Genomic DNA, 21,083 nt, shown 5'->3' on the forward strand with positions numbered 1-21,083 from the left:
AACAAAGTCTAATAATCAGAGCCCAGGTGAGCGAACACTGAGGTCAGGATAATCAAAAGTCCAAACCAGCAACCACACTTACATGAGCTTTGTCACAAATGCTATAGAAGACTTACTGTATAGACACCCTCCCTATAGGAAGGATGCCTACTATAGTAGAAACAGGATGGGAATTGGTGGCGGACAAGTTTAGAATGCATATACTGTCCCTTTAAGAAGAGGCACCATGCATACCTTATGGCTAGGACTGAAGAGCATGAGTGGCATGGCGCAGGTGAAGTCCAGCACACAGACACAGGAGAAGGCAGTGCCCACCCAAGGAACCAGACACAGGTAAGTTGCAATTGCGTGCCATGACAGGTTGCATTGTGGTTCCATCTGAATACCATTTTGGGGCATTTAAATGGAACTCCCTGTCAGAAAGCTTACTGTAAAGCTGAACCTACTCTAAGCCAACTCACAGAGAAGAGTATGCTGAATTACTGGTGTTATTTCCACATTTATATTTGACAAGCTAACCTTTAGGATTCTTTCCTACATCCTCAGGATCATCACCATCCTTTTCTTTTGGGGTTTTTGGTTTTCTTGGTTTACCATCATCTTCAGGATTTCTTTGCTTTGGTTCTGAAAACACATTTACGTCCGTATATACAGAATAGATTGAGGTTGTATATGTAATGCAGAATAGTACTCTTGCTTAGTCAGAGTATTGCTATTGTGCAAACTGAGTTGGACATTGACATATGCTATGTAACTATGGAAATGCAGATTCTCGCTGAGCTAGACAGTGCAAATGGCCAGTCGAATTGAGGAACCCCACTGACAGACTTGTAGCAAGTAGCATATATGACATTTTAATTGACTTCACTGAGTAGAAAAATACACAGTGCAGCACAATATTCATTAGGACATACAGATGTCATACATGAGGGTCCCTCTGTAGGAGCACCTCCTATTCTGCCAGACTTAAGTCGTCCTTGTATTTCTAGGATGACCATTCATCTGAATGGCCATCATACAATATTACATTTCCCCTGCAGCAGCCTTTGCAGGAAAAATGCCCAGCTGGCTATGGCTTCTACTGGCAAAATCGACTGCTTGCCGTGCATGCCAGGAGTAAGACCTGAGGCAATCAGCTCTTAACCCCTCTAAAGGACAGCTTACTTTTGAAAGTTTGGAAATTGAACATTTGAAGCAACAATGGGACACAGTGGAGACGAGGAGCCATAAGTGTATGTGTATTTGCTCTTATCTAAGCGCAGCAAATTTGCTGACTGAACAGTGCTTTTTTCACACACATTGGCATCTATTGCTAAACTTTTTCCACCCACAAGGCATGTGTATTTGCTTATCGCAAACAAAGATGTACCGATTGAAATGGCTAATTTGCCTAATGAGTTCCAGATGTGTTCTTTTTACAGCAGCATTATGCAGCCTATCACATGTCTTCTCGCACATTGCACGTGCACTGGCGGACCTCCCATTGACATGGACTTGGTGCGCAAATGTACAAGAAAGTGGAATACGCTGCATTTCCATAGGCATGTGCACATTTTCATTCACTGCAGGTAAACCTAAGGAGTCGTCTTGAACCTATGTGAAGTTCACACAAATAAAAATGTGAAAAGCAGTAATGTAGCAATGTGAGTTGGTTTAGTGTAGGTTCATACTGTGTTAAGGTTCTCTGTTGAGCTTTCTGGCCAGAGGGATCCATTTGAACATCTGAAAGTTTTATTCAAAGAGTAACCACAACAGATCCCTTGACTTTAATGAGGTAAATAGAGTCCAAAGGTGCAAACTTTATTTTGATTGACCTGATTTCTGTTCATTTTTGTCCATCTAGTCGACTACAATATTGTGCCCCACAAAAATGACAGAAATGAATGGAAACTAGGTCAAGCGATGTTAAAAGTTTGCACCTTTGTACTCCAGTTAACTCAAATAAAGTCAATGGTTTTGCCAAGTAGGCGGATGTAGTTTGACTTTGGGCTATCTGGAGTGGTAGCACCTTAGGGAAACCATAGTATCCACCCTCAACCACTCTAAGCAGAATAAGGTCACCAAGGCTTCATTCATCCAGAAAGTTCTGATAGTGTGGTGGCTGGCATTGAACTGGGCGTAGTAGAGCCCAGGTGAAGGGCCACAGAGGTCAGGATAATCGCGCGTCAGAGCTGGGATTCACACTTACAGGAGCTTTGTCACAATGACTATAGACTGATTGTGTAGACATCCCTCCCTTTGAGAAGGATGCTTAATATAGCAGAAACAGAATGGGACTTGGTGGGGGACAAGCTTAGAATGCACATACTGGCCCTTTTAGAAGAGGGGCCACGCACGTCCTATAGATAGTCAGGACTTAGCAGAGCATGAGTGGCATGGATCAGGTGAAGCCCAGCATGCAGACACAGGAGATGACTGTGCCCACGCATGGCACCAGAGACGATGAGTAAAATGCTGTTGCATGCTATGACAGATTCCATAGTAGTTCCATCTGAATACCATTTTTACTTACTGGAGAGCTTTCACACAGTGTGAACCTGCTCTAAGCCAACTCACAGAGAAGAGTATGCTGAATTACATGCTTTTTTTTTTCCACATTTATATTTGACAGGCTAACCTTTAGGATTCTTTCCTACATCCTCAGGATCATCACCATCTTTTTCTTTTGGGGTTTTTGGTTTTCTTGGTTTACCATCATCTTTAGGATCTCGTTGATTTGGTTCTGAAAACACATTTACGTTCGTATATACAGAATAGATTGAGGTTGTATATGTAGTGCAGAATAGTACTCTTGCTTAGTCACAATATTGCTATTGTGCAAACTGAGTTGGACATTGACTTATGCTATGCAACAATGGCAATAAAGATTCTCGCTGAGCTAGACAATGTGACTGGCCAATGGAATTGAGGAAACCCACTGACAGATTTGCAGCAAATACCATATGTGACATTTTAATTGACTTCACTGAGTAGAAAAATACATTGTGCAGCACATTCTTGATTAGCACATACAAATGTCATACATGAGGGTCTCCACATAGAATTCCCCTCTATGAGCCAGAATGGAGAACAGCTTCGTAGGAGCATCTCCTGATCTATTAGACTCAGGTCGTCCTTGCATTACTAGGATAACGATTCATCTGAATGTCCATCATATGATATTACATTTCCCCTGCAGCAGCCTTTGTGGGAAAAATCCCAGCTGGCAAGAACAAAGACAAAAAATTCACAAGGAATGTAGAGGATCAAGAGACAACGATCACAAAGTAAAATGTTTACACAAATGCACATAGCATGGGAAACAAACAAGGAGAATTGGAACTCTAACACAGGAAGAGAAATATGATGTCATAGGCATCACGGAAACTTAATGGAATGATACACATGCTTGGAATACAAGGCTTGAAGCATACTACTAATATATAAGAAACATACAAAAAAAGGGGAGGAGGTATTGCAGTGCATGTTTGGAAAACATTCATCTGCACAGAGATTCAAGCTTCAGAGCATGGTAGTTCTGTAGAAACTGTTTGTGTAAGAATATAAGGAGAGAACAACAGAAAGGACACTATTGTGGGTATTTACTATAGGCTGCCTGGACAAGTAGAAGATATGGATGAACTCTTTCTACATCAGATGGCCAAGCTCTCAAAAAAGCATGACATAGTGATCATGGGAGATTTTAGCTATCCAGACAATTGTTGGGAACCTCTCAGGTAAAAGTAATGGATCTGACAAATTCTTATCCATTCTTGTTGACAACGTTATATTCCCTAAGAAAGAAGAGAAAACAAGGGGTTCTGCTATCTTGGACCTAATTCTTACCCACAGGGAGGGAATAGTTGAGAAAGTAAGAGTGGCTGGGACCTTAGGAGGCAGTGATCATGCTATCCTTGAATTTTGGATAAAAAGGGAAGGAAGACCTGAGAAAACCTCAAGGTTAGATTTCGGAAAGGCAAATTTTAAAGAACTCAGAAAGTGGTTAGGAAGAATCCAATGGCTGGATGTTCTTAAGGACAGAAATGTCCAAGAAGGTTGGGAAATATTGAAAAATGAGATTCTCAAAGCACAATTGTTAACAATCCCTAAAAAAAGGAAGAATGGGAAGCATTTAAAGAGACCAGGATGGATGAACACAGAACTTGCACACATGTTAAAAAAGAAAAATATATATGTTTATCAAATTGAAAGAGGGGGGAATATCTAAAGAAGAATATAATGCGGTCTGCAGAAACTGTAGGGCAAGTGTCAGAAAACCTTAAGCTAATAATGAATTGAGGCTTGCAACAGAGGCCAAAAGCAATAAAAAAGGATTTTGGGAGTATGTCAAAAGCAAAACAAAAGTCAAAGATGCTATTGGATGCTTACAAGATGAAAATGGTGAATTGGTTAAGAATTATGTTGAGAAGGCTGAACTTTTAAATTCTTGTTTTATATCTGTTTTCTCTCAGAAAGTAGATGGAACATCAACTGATCTTCCCTGTGCTATAGGGTGATTAAAATAATGCAGGCTATCTATAAGCAGAGAGATGATGAGGGAACACATAGCTAACTTAAACGAATTCAGGTCTCAAGGTCCAGATGAATTACGTCCTAGGATACTAAAGGAAGCAGCGAAGGTAATTGCTGAACCACTCGCCATAATGTTTGAAAATTCCTGGAAAACATGAGAAGTCCCAGAAGATTGGAAAAGGGCAAATGTTGTCCCTATCTTCAAAAAAGGGAAGAAGGTGGATCGAGGAAACTACAGGCCTGTGAGCCTGACTTCTATAGTGGGAAAGATCCTTGAACAAATTATCAAACAGCATGTATGCAAGTATTTAGATAAAAATGGAGTAATTAACCAGAGCCAGCATGGGTTTGTAACAAACAAGTCATGCCAGATGATTCTAATTTCCTTCTATGACAGAATCATCCACTGGGTTGATCAGCGAAATGCGGTGGATATAGTATATCTTGATTTTAGTAAAGCATTTGACAAAGTATCTCATACCATTCTTATTGACAAAAAGACCAAATATGGGATTGACAAGGCAACTGTTAGGTGGATTCACTACTGGCTGAGTGATCATACTCAAAGAGTGGTCATAAATGGCTGCACATCAAAGTGGAAGAATGTATCAAGTGGGGTATCACAAGACTCTGTCTTAGGCCCAGTGTTGTTCAACATTTTTATAAATGATCTGGAGGATGAAATTGTTGCGAGACTGATCAAATTTGTCGACGACACAGAGCTAGGAGGGATAGCTAGCACCAAGGAAGAGAGATTATTCAAAAAGATCTAGAAAATCTTGAACAGTGGGCAGTGACTAACAATGGTATTTAAAAAGGAGAAATGCAAAGTCCTACATCTGGGCAAGAAAAATGAAAAAAGCACATATAGAAGGAGAGGAATTTGGCTAAGCAGCAGCACAAATGAAAAAGAGTTGGGTGTACTAATAGATCATAGACTGAACGTGAGTAAACAATGTGATGCAGCAGGCAAAAAGGCAAAGACAATTCTGGGATGCATTAAGAGATGCATAGAGTCTAGATCACGTGAGGTAATTATCCCCTTCTACTCTTCCTTAGTCAGACCCCATCTTTAAAAAGACATAGACAAACTGGAGCGAGTTCAGAGAAGAGTTACCAAGATGGTGAGCCATCTGCAAATCATGTCTTATGAGGAATGTTTGAAAGACCTGGAGAATGTTTAGCTTGCAAAAAAGAAGGCTAAGAGGAGACTTAATAGCTGTCTACAAGAATCTGAAGGACTGTCACAGTGCAGAGGGATCATCCCTATTCTCATTTGTACAGGGAAAGACTAGAAACAATGGGATGAAACTGAAAGGGAGGAGACACAGATTAGATATTAGAAAAAACTTTCTGACAGTGAGGGTGATCAATGAGTGGAACAGGTTACCATGGGAGGTGGTGAGTTCTCCTTCAATGGAAATGTTCAAACAAAGGCTGGACAAATATCTGTCTGGGATGATTTAGTGAATCCTGCACTAAGCAGGGGGTTGGACCCAATGATCCTGGAGGTCCCTTCCAACTCTACCATTCTATGAATCTATGATTCTATGACTTACCCTGGCAAAATTGACTTCTTGCCATGGATGTAGAGAGCAAGACCTGAGGTAATCAGCTCTATAAAGCACAGCTTGCTTTGGAAAGTTTGTAAAGTGAGCATTTAGGGTGACATTGGGATGCAGCGGAGACCAGGGGCTATAAGGGAAGTGGATGGGAGACAGTGGCGGGGGGATGGGCTACGAAGAGTTAACATTGGAAGGAGCAATCACCACAGCCAGGCAGACATTGACTGCTGCCTTAGGCCCACTTCACACTAGTATATGCGTATTTGCGTGCGTCTGAACGCAGCATATTTGCTGACTGAACAGTGCTATTTTGGTGCACGCATTGGCATATTTTGTTGTACTTTTTCCACCTGCAGAGCATGTTCATTTGTGCACCTCAAACAAAAATGCATTGATTGAAATTCTATTTCCAACTGAATTTTGCAGCCTATCACACATCTCCTAGTACATTGAGCATGCACTCGCGCACCCCCAGTAACTTCTATGCAGACTTTTAGTGTGCAAAGGTGCGGGAAAGTAGGGTAGAGTATGCTGTATTTTCATAGGTATGTGCACATTTTCATACCCGGCTAGTAAACCTAAGGAGTCATCTTGAACCTATGTGAAGCTCACACAAATGAAAATGTGAAAATGCAGTAATGCAGCATTTTCTGCTTTGTGAGTTGGTTTAGGGTAGGTTCACACTGTGTTAATTCAAACAGTACCCACAATGAAACCATTGACTTTGTTGAGGTAAATATAGTCCAAAGGTACAAACTTTAGACTTTGACCTGGTTTCTGTTAATTTCCATCTATCTAGTCGACTACACTATTGTGTCCAACAAAAATGACAGAAACGAATGGAAACTAGGTCAAACAATGTTAAGTGTGCACCTTTGGACTCCAGTTACCTCAAATAAAGTTAATGGTTTTGCCAAGTAGGCGGATGTCATTTGACTTTCGGCTATCTGGAGTGGTTGCACCTTAGGGAAACCCTCAACCCCTCTTAGTAGGACTTCATTTTTGGATTTTTAAATGGAACTCCCTGTCAGAAAGCTTACTGGAGAGCTTTCACACAGTGTGAACCTGCCCTAAGCCAGCTCACAGAGAAGAGTATGCTGAATTACTGGTATTATTTCCACATTTATATTTGACAGGCTAACCTTTAGGATTCTTTCCTACATCCTCAGGATTATCACCATCCTTTTCTTTTGGGGTTTTTGGTTTTCTTGGTTTACCATCATCTTCAGGATCTCTATGATTTGGTTCTGAAAACACATTTACGTCCGTATATACAGAATAGATTTAGGTTGTATATGTAATGCAGAATAGTACTCTTGCTTAGTCACAATGTTGCTATTGTACAAACTGAGTTGGACATTGACATATGCTATGCAATGATGGAAATGCAGATTCCCGCTGAGCTAGACAATGCGAATGGCCAGTGGAATTGAGAAACCCCACTGACAGACTTGCAGCAAGTACCATGTATGACATTTTAATTGACTACACTGAGTAGAAAAATACACAGTGCAGCACAATCCCGATTAGGGCATACAGATATCATACATGAGGGTCCCTGCCCAGGAATCGCTCTATGAGCCAGAATGGAGAACAGCTCTGCAGGAGCACCTCCTGATCTATCAGACCCAAGCTGTCCTTGTATTACTAGGATGAGCATTTATCTGAATGGCCATCATACGATATTACATTTCCCCTGCAGCAGCCTTTGCAGGAAAAATGCCCAGCTGGCTATGGCTTCCACTGGCAAAATTGACTACTTGCCATGGATGCCAGGAGCTGGACCTTAGGCAATCAGCCCTATAAAGGACAACTTACTTTTGAAAGGCTATGACTTCCTGCAGCAAAATCGACTACTTGCCATGGATGCCAAGAGGTAATCATCTCTTTAAAGGACAGCTTACTTTTGAAAGTTTGCAAAGTGAACACTTAGAGCAACAATGGGACGCAGTGGAGACGAGGAGCCATAAGTATATGTGTATTTGCATCTAAGTGCAGCATATTTGCTGACTGAGCAGTGTTTTTATGCACGTGCACCAGCATATTTTGCTTTCATTTTTCCACCCGCAAGGCATGTTTATTTGCTCACCACAAACAGACACACCAACTGAAATGGCTAATTTGTCTAATGAGTTCTAGGTGTGTTCTTTTTACAGCAGAATTATGCAGCCTACCAATCGTCTCCTAACACATTGCAAGCACAAATGTGCAAGAAAGTGGTATACACTGTATTTCCTTAGGCACGTGCACATTTTCATAAACCTAGAGGGTCATCTTGAACCTATGTGAAGTTCACACAAATAAAAATGTGAAAACCTTTAATGCAGCATTTTCTGCTTCGTGAGTTGGTTTAGGGTAGGTTCACACTGTGTTAAGATTCTTGGTTGAGCTTTCTGGCCAGAGGGATCCATTTGAACATCTGAAAATTTTATTCAGAGCCCACAACAGAACCATTGACTTTAATGAGGTAAATAGAGTCTAAAGGTGCATCTGAATACCATTTTTTGGTTCTTAAATGGAACTCCCTGTCAGAAAGCTTACTGGAGAGCATTAACACAGTGTGAACCTGCCCTAAGCCAACTCACAGAGAAGAGTATGCTGAATTACTGGTATTATTTCCACATTTATATTTGACAGGCTAACCTTTAGGATTCTTTCCTACATCCTCAGGATTATCACCATCCTTTTCTTTTGGGGTTTTTGGTTTTCTTGGTTTACCATCATCTTCAGGATTTCTTTGATTTGGTTCTGAAAACACATTTACGTCCGTATATACAGAATAGATTGAGGTTGTTTATGTAATGCAGAATAGTACTCTTGGTTTTTTACAATATTGTTATTGTGCAAACTGAGTTGGACATTGACTTATGCTATGTAACAATGGAAATGTAGACTCACGCTGAGTTCGACAATGTGAATGGCCAGTGGAATTGAGGAACTCCACTGACAGACTTACAGCAAATACCATACATGACATTTTAATAGTATATAGTTGCTCTCCCTAAGGAGAAAAGAGCGTTTCTGACCCCCATTTTAATTGACTTCACGGTGTAGAATAATCAATCTTGATTAGGACATACAGATGTTATACATGAGAGTCTCTGCCCAGGACCCCCTCTCTATGAGCCAGAAACAAGAACACTTCTGTAGGAGCATCTCCTGATCTATCAGACTCAAGCTGTCCTTGTATTACTAGGATGACCATTCATCTGAATGGCCATCATACGATATTACATTTCCCTGCAGCAGCCTTTGCAGTAAAAATGGCCAGCTGGCTATGACTTCCTGCAGCAAAATCGACTGCTTGCCATGGATGCCAAGAGTAAGACCTGAGGTAATCATCTATATAAAGGACAGCTTACTTTTGAAAGTTTGCAAAGTGAACATTTAGTGTGACAATGGGAAAAAGTGGAGACCAGGAGCCATGAGGGAAGGGGGCCCTCTTGAAAGCAAATGGGAATGGGAAACATTGGCTGAGTGATGAGCTACGAAGAGCTAACATTGAAGAAGCAATCACCCCAACCTCCAGCCAGGCAGGCTTTGGCTGCTGCCTTAGGTCCACCTCACACTAGTGTAGCCTATTTACGCGCGTCTGAGCACAGCATATTTGCTGACTGAACAGTGCTTTTTTGTGCGCGCATCAGCATATTTTGCTATACTTTTTCCACCTGCAAGGCATGTTCATTTCTGCACCACAAACAAAGACGCACCGATTGAAATGGCTAATTTGACTAATGGGTTCTAGTTGTGTTCTATTTCCAACTGAATTACGCAGCCTATCACATATCTCCTAGCTCATTGCGCATGCACTTGTGCTCCCCCATTAACTTCTATGCAGACTTTTGTTGCACAAATACACAGGAAAGTGGAATAGATTATGCTGTATTTTCATAGGTATGTGCACATTTTCATACCCGGCTGGTAAACCTAAGGAGTCATCTTGAACCTATGTAAAGTTCACACAAATAAAAATGTGAAAATGCAGTAATGCAGCATACTCTGCTTTGCGAGTTGGTTTAGGGTAGGTTCACACTGTGTTAAGGTTCTCTGTTGAGCTTCCTGGCCAGAGGGTTCAATTTTAACACCCGAAAACTTTATTCAAACAGTAACCACAATGAAACTGTTGACTTTAATGAGGTAAATAGAGTCCAAAGGTGCAAACTTTAGACTTTGTTTGACCTGGTTTGTGATAATTTCCATCCATCTAGTCAACTACACTATTGTGTTCTACAAAAATGGCAGAAATGAATGGAAACCAGGTCAGACAATGTTGAAAGTTTGCACCTTTGGACTCCATTTACCTCAAATAAAGTCAATGATTTTGCCAAGTAGGCGGATGTGGTTTGACTTTGGGCTATCTGGAGTGGTAGCACCTTTGAGAAACCCTAGTTTCCACCCTCGACCCCTCTAAGCAGGATAAGGTCCCCATGGTTTTATTCATCCAGAAAGTTCCAATAGTGTGGTGGCTGACATTGAACTGGGCCAAGGCCTAGTACCTGATGGTGTGACCTGGAGCGTAACTGGCAAGGTCAACAGTCAAAGATCAGTACTACTGGCTGAGGTCCAGGCAGAAGGTCAGGGCAGGCAGTGAACAATGACAAAGTCTAATAATCAGAGCCCAGGTGAGGGACAAGAGAGGTCAGGATAATCACGAGTCACAACTGGTATTCACACTTACAGCAGCTTTGTCACAATGGCTATAGACTGATTATAGAGGCATCCCTCCCTGTTGGGAGGATGCCTAATATAGCAGAAAAAAGATGCGAATTGGTGGGGGACACGTTTAGAATGCACATACTGACCCTTTTAGAAAAGGAGCCACACACGCCCTATGGATAGACAGCCAGGACTGAACAGAGCATGAGTGGCATGAAGGAGGTGAAGCCGGGCATACGGCACAGGAGATGACTATACCCACCCATGTAACAAGAAACGGGTAAGATGTAGTTGCGTACACTGACAGATTCCATAGTGGTTCCATCTGAATACCATTTTTACTTACTGGAGAGCTTTAACACAGTGTGAACCTGCCCTAAGCCAATTCACAGAAGAGTATGCTGAATCACTGGTCCTATTTCCACATTTATATTTGACAGGCTAACCTTTAGGATTCTTTCCTACATCCTCAGGATTATCACCTTCCTTTTCTTTTGGGGTTTTTGGTTTTCTTGGTTTACCATCATCTTCACGATCACGATCTGAGAGATAGATTGAGGTTGTATATGTAATGCAGAATAGTACTCTTGCTTAGTCACAATATTGCTATTGTACAAACTGAGTTGGACATTGACTTATGTTATGTATCAATATAAATGCAGATTCTCGCTGAGCTAGACATTACAAATGACCCATGGAATTGAGGAACCCCACTGACAGACTTACAGCAAGTACCATACATGACATTTTAATTGACTTCACTGAGTAGAAAAATACACAGTGCAGCACAATCTTCATTAGAACATACAGATATCATACTTGAGGGTTCCCACCCAGGACCCCTCCTCCATGAGCCAGAATGGAGAACAGCTCTGTAGGAACATCTCCTGATCTGCCAGACTCAAGCCGTCCTTGTATTGCTAGGATGACTATTTATCTGAATGGCCATCATACAATATTACATTTCCCCTGCAGCAGCCTTTGCAGGAACAATGCCCAGCTGGCTATGGCTTCCACTGGCAAAATCGACTGCTTGCCGTGCATGCCAGGAGCAAAACCTGAGGCAATCAGCTCTTAACCCCTCTAAAGGACAGCTTACTTTTGAAAGTTTAGAAATTGAACATTTAGAGCGCCAATGGGACACAGTGGAGACGAGGAGCCATAAGTATATGTGTATTTGCTCGCATCTAAGCCATATTTGCTGACCGAACAGTGCTTTTTTCACACACATTGGCATATTTTGCTTTACTTTTTCCACCCGCAAGGCATGTTCATTTGCTCACAGCAAACAAAGATGCACCCATTGAAATGGCTAATTTGTCTAATGAGTTCTAGGTGTGTTCTTTTTGCAGCAGAATTATGCAGCCTACCAATCGTCTCCTAACCCATTGCACGCACGCTGGCTCACCCCCCATTGACTTCTATATAGACTTTTGGTGCGCAAATGCGCAAGAAAGTGGTATACACTTGATTTCCATAGGCATGTGCACATTTTCATAAACCTAGAGGGTCATCTTGAACCTATGTGAAGTTCACACAAATAAAAATGTGAAAACCAGTAATGCAGCATACTCTATTTTGTGAGTTGGTTTAGGGTAGGTTCATACTGTGTTAAGGTTCTTTGTTGAGCTTTCTGGCCAGAGGGATCCATTTGAACATCTGAAAACTTTATTCAAATAGAATCCACAACAGAACCACTGACTTTAATGAGGTAAATAGAGTCCAAAGGTGCATCTGAATACCATTTCTGGGTTCTTAAATGGAACTACCTGTCAGAAAGCTTACTGGAGAGCATTAACACAGTGTGAACCTGCCCTAAGCCAACTCACAGAGAAGAGTATACTGAATTACTGGTGTTATTTCCACATTTATATTTGACAGGCTAACCTTTAGGATTCTTTCCTACATCCTCAGGATTATCACCATCCTTTTCTTTTGGGGTTTTTGGTTTTCTTGGTTTACCATCATATTCAGGATTTCTTTGATTTGGTTCTGAAAACACATTTACGTCCGTATATACAGAATAGATTGAGGTTGTACATGTAATGCAGAATAGTACTCTTGCTTAGTCACAATATTGCTATTGTGCAAACTGAGTTGGACATTAACTTATGTTATGCAACAATATAAATGCAGATTCTCGCTGAGATAGACAATGTGACTGGCTATTGGAATTGAGGAACTCCACTGACAGACTTGCAGCAAGTAGCATATATGACATTTTAATTGACTACACTGAGTAGAAAAATACACAGTGCAGCACAATCATGTTTAGCACATACAGATGTCAAACTTGGGGGTCCCTGTCCAGGATCCCCCATTATGAGCTAGAGTAGGGAACAGCTCTGTAGAAGCATCTCCTGATCTATCAGACTCAAGCCGTCCTTGTATTACTAGGATGACCATTCATCTGAATGGCCATCATACGATATTACATTTCCCCTCCAGCAGCCTTTGCAGAAACAATGCTCAGCTGGCTATGATTTTCCCCAGCAAAACTGACTGCTTGCCATGGATGCCAAGAGCAAGACCTTAGGCAATCAACTCTTATGAGATAACCCCTGTAAAGGACAAACTACTTTTGAAAGTTTGGAAAGTGAACATTTAGAGCAACAATAGGACGCAGTGGAGACGAGGAAACCATAAGGAAAAGGGGGTGGGGGGTGGGCTCTTGCGACCAAATGGAGATTAGTGGCTGGGGGATTGGGTACAAAGGGTAAACCTTGGATGAATCAATCACACCAATTACCAGCCAGGCAGACTTTGATTGCTGCCTTAAGCCCCCTTCACATGAGCGTATTTGTATTTGCGCGCTCCTGGGTAAAGCGTATTTGCGGACTGAACAATTCTTTTTTGGTTGCGCATTGCCATTTTTTACTGTACTTTTTCCGCCTGCAAGGTATTTTCATTTGCACACGGCAAACAAAGACACACCGATTGAAATGGCTAATTAGTCTAATGAGTCAATGAGATGTGCTCTTCATCCACCGGAATTGCACAGCGTATTATGCATATCCTTCAAACCTTATTTTCGAAAAACACACTGAAGAGTTTTTTAACCCAAGTATATTACAAGACTGGAGAAACACATAGGCTGCGAAATGAGTACATGTTTTGTGGAAAGTTAGTGTCTATTTAACCCTCCCACCCTGGGGTGCATTAACACGCTAGTCATATCTCCTATACCAGCTTAGGATTTTACTGTCCTCCCCTTAAAGTTGCCTTTCATCACATGCACGTTGATTTGGCAAAACTACAGCTGCAAACTTCAGGTTGCCAACTTTGAGAATAGTTATGGGAGCAAATAAGCAGCAAAAGCTCAAATCTTTATACTCTGATAGGCTGAGTTCACACGGGGCGGAAATCTCGCAGAATATCTGCAGCCGGATCGTATGGAAATTCTGTGAGATTTCTGCAGCTAAAGTCCCAAGACATTTGGCGCAGGTTTTGAAAGTGGCTCATTCCGCTGCGGCCATCTCTCTCCATAGAGAGAAGAGAGCCCACAGCGGAAACTGTGATATAATTGACATGCTGCGGCTTTGAATCCCGCGCGACATGTCAGTTTCAGCGCGGCTTGGCCGCAGTGGACTGTCCACTTTGCTGCTTAGTCTCAGGTTTAAGTTTGCAGGTGGGCTTTTGTGGCAATGCTGCTCTGTGTGAACCTAGCCATGTAGTTAAGGAAAATGGGGCAAGGAATTATTTCAGTAAGGTTGGAAGGGCGCATGCCCATCGCTGAGAGGCCATGTGTAGTTGGTAGTCATCCCTGAACGGAAAAGTGCAGCACAGCGCGTCAACAAAAGTGCTACCGGAAGTGATGCTTGCAACTGTACAGGAAGTGGGGCATACCACTGTTAATGATGCCTGAAGCGATGCACACCGCCGCACAGGAGAGGTGCATGTTGCAAGAAGAAAATTTATTGTCAGCATGCAAAGCGGCACTCCTGTATTCAGCACCAGCCCAAGTAAGAAGGCTGGTGCTTGCTTCTCCAACATTAGGGCCCACAAAAGGGAGAGGAGTCTGTGATGCCTGTTACATGGCAAACATGACGGCTCAGTTCAACAAGTCTCACATGGGCGATCTGGATTCCACGTGCGGGAGCCCACAGCGGAATCTGGCTTTGACATAGGCCGGCGACCCAACAGACCTCCACTTTTCTGTATTGCGGATGACCATGAATGCTAGTCATCAGTCATGTGCAGCACAGATTTGTTTTTTTAAATATTTGCTTTTCCTGTGCCTCCGCTAGGTGATGACACAGGTACTGGCGGCCTATGGCAATTGCAGATGAGCTGCAGGTCATTTGGCTTCCATAGACCTCAATGGAAGCCACCCATTTGGATTCCACACAAAAATAGACCATGTCCGCTCAATACGTGCAGAATACCGTGGATCGTTTGCACGGGTGATGATCGCGAATTCTGCAATTGAAATCTGGTCATGTGAGACTGTCCGCAGGCTGATAAGGGGGAGTAGAATTTAGCAAACGGTACCTTTAGGGCGTTTGTCTGGATCTTCAGAGTCATCTTCAGTTCCTTTGGGCTTTTTGGGGTTTCCATCTGTGTCATTAGAAGATGATAGGAAAAGAACATGAGAACTTAATTATTGGTTTGTGCACTCCATGTTCCACACATTTTCTAAGAACCGATTATGCTTCTTTTGAGCATCAAAATGTGTGTTAAGCGTTCGCCTTGACAAGTAATATACAGCGAGCATTAACACCAAATACTTTGGCCTCTCTTCTCATATCTACTTTTTTTAATTACATTTTTTGTCTTAATTCTTATAAGCAAGAATATAAATATGAAAGTACCTTTAGGACGTCCATCTGGATCTTCAGGTTCATCTCCGGTTCCTTTAGGCTTCTTGGGGTTTTTATCTTTGTCATTAGGTGATGGCTCTAAGAAAATACAACATAAAATGATTATTGACCTCCATTTCCTTTTATTGCAACAAGCAAAACAGCTGAAGTGAGAACATACTTATATGTATGTTGATTGGTTGTTTGTATGCTGCTAGACCAGTACTGCGACCCCTTCATTTTTAGAATTAGTGGGGGTCTCAGAAGTCAAACACCCATCGATCAAAAGGTAATAGCATATGCTACTGCTTTATAAATTGAGAATAATCCTAAAATATCCTTGACTACTGCATGATGACATTACTGAATGGCTGTGATTGGTTTATCGAGCGCTGGCTGTGATTGGCTGGCCCTTAATCCAATCACAGCTCTTACCTACACAGCGCTGATGGTGGGGGAATTCAAAGCCGAGCGGGGAGAATTTTCAAGCAGCTTGCCGCACCATCAGGGACACAGACGTCGCTGGTAGGTGAGTATTGCATTTTTTTCTTTACCCAGTATATACTCGAGTATAGCTAGGTTTATACTCAAGTCAATAAGTTTTACCAGTTTTTAGTCTTAAAACTTATTGACTCGGCTTATACTCGGGTCGGCTAATACTCGAGTATATACGGTACCTTTAGGACGTCCATCTGGATCATCTCCGGTTCCTTTAGGCTTCTTGGGGTTTTTATCTTTATCATTAGGTGTTGACTCTAGTAGTCATAGGAAAACACAACAGCATAAAATTATTATTAATTTCCATTTTCTTTCATTGCAATCAGTAAACAGCTGAATTAAGAACATGCTTATATATATGTTGATAGGCTATTTATATGCTGCTAAACCAGCACCGCGGCCCCTTCATTTTCAGGGTTGACCTTTTTCCATATGTAAGAGTAAATTTCTTTTCAACTTCGGTCCAATATAATTATTTGTATGCTTATGACATTATTTATTACTTAACTATTATACGATATGCCAAGTAAAAGGGCAGTGGTGGGGTCTAAACAGGAGGTACGAACAAACACCAAGGCTAGGGACATTGTAACACACTACAGCCTATTGGACCCCTTTCCAGATGTTTCCTACTTCCTCTCTCACTCCATGATCTACACATTTTCCAACAAACACAATAATACTTTGACCTCTCTTTCCATCTTTTTCCTTAATTCTTGTAAGAAAGAATGGAGAGATGAAAAGTACCTTTTGGACGTCTGTTTGGATCTTCTGGTTCATCTTCGGTTCCTTTAGGCTTCTTGGGGTTTTTATCTTTATCTTCAGAAGTTGGCTCTAGTAGTGATAGGAAAACGGCAAGAGGATAACACAGTTATTGGTTTCCATTTCTTTTTATTGCAATTAGCAAAACAGCTGAAGTGAGAACATGCTTATATGTATGTTGATAGGTTGTTTGTATGCTGGTAAACCAGCACGGCGGCCCCTACATTTTCAGGGTTGACCGCTTTCTGTAAGAGTAAATTTCTTTTCAACTTTCCCTTAAGTCTCATAAGCCAGAATGTAAAGATAAAAAGTACCTTTAGGACGTCTATTTGGATCTTCAGGTTCATCTTCAGTTCCCTTAGGCTTCTTGGGGTTTTTATCTTTGTCATCAGGTGTTGGCTCTAATAGTCATAGGAAAATATAAAAGCACAAAATGATAATTGACCTCCATTTTCTTTGTTGCAATAAGTAAACAGCTGAAGTGAGAACATGTTTATATGTAAGTTGTTAAACCAGCACTGTATTTCAGGCATTTTCAGAGATGGTGGGGGTCCAATAGGTCAAACAACCACCAAATAAAAATTAATGGGGTAACTGAGATTTATGCAGTCATTTTATAGCAAGAGAATAACCCTTTGATCCTAAAACATCTTTGAACACCGCATGTATTGTAGTTGACATCTTAACCAGTGTTGTTTTTATTGTTAACAATATGGCAGTATTGTTTAGAGACTGTGTCCCAATGTAATAGGATATTTCTATGTTAATTTATGGGTAATACATAGCAGAATTAATTTGAGCACCTAAACAACTAGATTGGATTCCCCGTGACTTTCCTTTTCAGGGGTGGGCTACAGTGTAACTCCAGTACAAATCAGAAAAAGGGATATATCTTGCGCTCATAGGAGACTTACTTCCAAGGGAGGTCCCTGTCCTGGAGATATCCCTTTTCCTGATTTGCACTACTTTCTCCCTGGATTGTGGTTGTAATCTGGAGTTCATTCCTGGCGACTCTCCACCTCCCGTGGATGTACTTTGTACATAGGATTCCATCATATTGATTACTTCTTGGGAACGCATCTTTGATTTGCGGTTCGCTTAATTCAGGTGAACCCGCAAGCCCTCAGTGAATTGTCCTCTTTGTTTTTATACACATATATACCTTTACTGTTTACCTTGAGCGCTGCCCCGTAATATGGTTTTACAGTGTGACTCCAGACACAGAACTTAAGAAAAGCCATAAACAGTCTCTGCTGGATCAACATATTCTTAAGGTCTTAAGGAGGCATTGCAGGATTTATTTGGCTACCAATGCTCCTATTTCAGGAAAGTATCAAAACTGTATGCATTTGGTTCAACACATTAACAAACACATTAGCAAACACCACCATTGCCCCAATGGCTCTACCATCTATTGTACGTTCAACTGTTAGTGAAAACAGTCAAATCGAATGTGCCATCCAGACTGCGGGCAACATGCAATATTATAGAGCAGGAGGAGCTGAGCAGATTGCTATATAGTTTTATGGGGAAAGATACAGTATGACTTGTATTTTATTCATTTATATCACTGCTCATTCTGAACTGAGTGGTCTAATGGGTGGTCTGATTAGTGATTGACAGCTATCTGTATGTACAGTACACATCATGGCATTGTTAGCGAGGCAGTATATAGAAATGTTAGAAGTAATTATGACACTATTATTAATATAGTTTGACATCAAATCATTGTGTCATGGGTTGGCATAATAAAAGTGCCATATATTAATAACTTTTCCATATACTGCCTAGTTAACAAACAATGCCATGATGTGAACTAAACACTAACATAATATACTGAATACTAAAATACTAAATAACAATGGCCAACAACACTATCACCACACTTCCTGATAAATACCTTTGTTTAATATCAAGGGGCAATTTACCTAAAATATCTAGTGTATTGTAGTGCAGGGGAGATGCTGTTATAAAATGACATTATGGTGTTGTTAGGTATGCTCCAATATAATTATTTGTATGTTTTATGACATTATTTATGTTTTATCCATTCCATGGTATGCCAGGTAAAAGGGCAGTGGTGGGGAGTAAACAGGAAGTACAAACAGGACACCGAGGCCAGGCAAATTGTAACGCACTTCAGCCAATTGGACCCCTTTTCATATTTTCCGACTTCTTCACTCACTCCCTGTTCTACACATTCTCCAATGAACACAACAATACTTTGACCTCTCTTTCCATGGGTAAAATACTTTTTTTCTCAATTACCGTACATCATTTCCCCGAATTCTTATAAGTCAGATTATAAAGAAGAAAAGTACCTTTAGGACGTCCATCTGGATCTTCAGGTTCATCTCCGGTTCCTTTAGGCTTCTTGGGGTTTTTATCTTTGTCATTAGGTGTTGGCTCTAAGAAAATACAACAACATAAAATAATTATTGACCTCCATTTCCTTTTATTGCAACAAGCAAAACAGCTGAAGTGAGAACATACTTATATGTATGTTGATTGATTGTTTGTATGCTGCTAGACCAGTAGCATAGTGGGGGTCTCAGAAGTCAAACACCCATCGATCAAAGGTAATGGCATATGTTACCGCTTTATAAATTGAGAATAACCCTTTAATCCTAAAATATCCTTGACTACTGCATGATGACATCACTGAATGGCTGTGATTGGTTTATCGAGCGCTGGCTGTGATTGGCTGGCGCTTGACCAATCATAGGAAAATACAACATAAAATGATCATAAATTTCCATTTTCTTTTATTCCAATAAGTAAACAGCTGATGTGAGAACATACTTATATGTGTGTTGAGAGGCTACGTGTATGCTGCTAAACCAGTACTCCGGTCCCTACATTTTCAGGGTTGACCTTTCTTTCTGTATGTAAGAGTAAATTTCTTTTTAACTTTCCTCTAAGTCTTTTAAGTCAGAATGTAAAGATAAAAAATACCTTTAGGACGTCCATCTGGATCTTCAGGTTCATCTCCAGTTCCCTTAGGCTTCTTTGGGTTTTTATCTTTGTCATTTGGCTCTAATAGTCATAGAAAAATAAAACAGTATAAAATGGTTTTTGAGTAAACAGCTGAAGTGAGGATATGCCCATAAGTATGTTCAAGGCTGTTTGTATGCTGCTAAATCAGCACTGTAGCCCCTACATTTTGAGAGATAGTGGGGGTCCCAGAGGTCAAACACCCATCAATCAAAAATTAATGGCATATCTAAAAGATAAGCAGTCCCTTTATAGGACGAAATTAACCCTTTGATCCTAAAATATCCTTGATCACTGCTTATATTGTAGTTGACATCTAGACCAGCAGTGATTTTATTGTTGTCATTAGAAGATGGTGCTAGTACTGATAGGAAAACAACAACAACATGCAATGAATATTGATTTCCATTTCCATGAAGGCCTCCTGCCCACCGCCGTGTTGGACTCCGCCAGCGGAATATCGCAGCGGAATATTGCAGCGGAGTTCGACAAGACACCCCACAAAGACCCTAATACTCACCTCTCCGGATGCGCCACAAGAGTCCCGTCTGGCAAACCGGTGCGCATGCGCAGTGCAGTGCATGACGCGCCAGCAGTGGGCGGTGACGCGTATTCTGTGCGCACAATGAAAGTATCGCATGACGGACGGCTTCCATTGTCTACAATGGAAGCCATCCGCGCATTTTTCTGCAACAAATAGAACATGCCGCGATTTCTTTCACGCTGCAGAAATCCGTGGTGGAATTCTGCAGCGTGAACATTGTAGGCCTAAAAGCTATTAGGTTAAATAGAACCTAATAGTTGCTAGATACCACCGCAGGAAACGCGGCAGAAATCTGTTTATGGAAATTAGCCCTTAATTGACAAGGTGCTTGTATGTTGACAGTTTGTTTACAGGTTTGCAATTTTATTTTAGATAAGTAGAATGTAAACATAAGAGTCTGCATTAATAAAGAAATATACAGATACTAGCAAAGGGCAACAGAAATTCAAAGGCAAGGTATCAATACATCCATTGTGGGATTGCTCTTATAATACAGTGTAATATTTCAGTATTACAATGTTTTATATGGTCCCATGAGGCTCAATCTCATAGGCCACCGCAGATGGATGTTCAAACCATTGAGGCACCGAGCTTACAGTGCGGGGTTCCAATGGGTGACAGAGGGAGCTCCCTCCCTTTTATCAGCCTTTTGCATGCTGCAGTTGCATTGACCAAGACATGTAAAGGGTTCAACAGCTGGTATCAGCTGTTTAACTGGTCCCTTCCTTTAGATCTGACGGCTGGCTGACATTG

At 41.2% G+C, this 21,083-nt stretch overlaps 1 protein-coding gene across 3 annotated transcripts in view; it reads right to left on the reverse strand.

Moving 5' to 3' along the window:
- The window catches only part of PRG4 (proteoglycan 4), a 96,540-nt gene that overhangs the window by 38,816 nt on the left and 36,641 nt on the right, over positions 1 to 21,083 (reverse strand). For 2 of the 3 annotated variants that reach the window (XM_066594703.1, XM_066594702.1), the window contains exons 7-12: positions 19,748 to 19,828; positions 19,114 to 19,200; positions 17,107 to 17,193; positions 16,778 to 16,864; positions 15,545 to 15,631; positions 15,225 to 15,290 (exon numbers count right to left, since the gene is read on the reverse strand). In XM_066594703.1, the coding sequence (XP_066450800.1) occupies positions 15,225 to 15,290; positions 15,545 to 15,631; positions 16,778 to 16,864; positions 17,107 to 17,193; positions 19,114 to 19,200; positions 19,748 to 19,828 (495 nt within the window). The remainder of the gene's footprint in view (positions 1 to 15,224; positions 15,291 to 15,544; positions 15,632 to 16,777; positions 16,865 to 17,106; positions 17,194 to 19,113; positions 19,201 to 19,747; positions 19,829 to 21,083) is intronic. The other variant, XM_066594704.1, reaches the window with a different exon arrangement.

The sequence above is a fragment of the Eleutherodactylus coqui genome, chromosome 3 (genome assembly GCF_035609145.1).
Source record: "Eleutherodactylus coqui strain aEleCoq1 chromosome 3, aEleCoq1.hap1, whole genome shotgun sequence".
Lineage (NCBI taxonomy): Eukaryota > Metazoa > Chordata > Amphibia > Anura > Eleutherodactylidae > Eleutherodactylus > Eleutherodactylus coqui.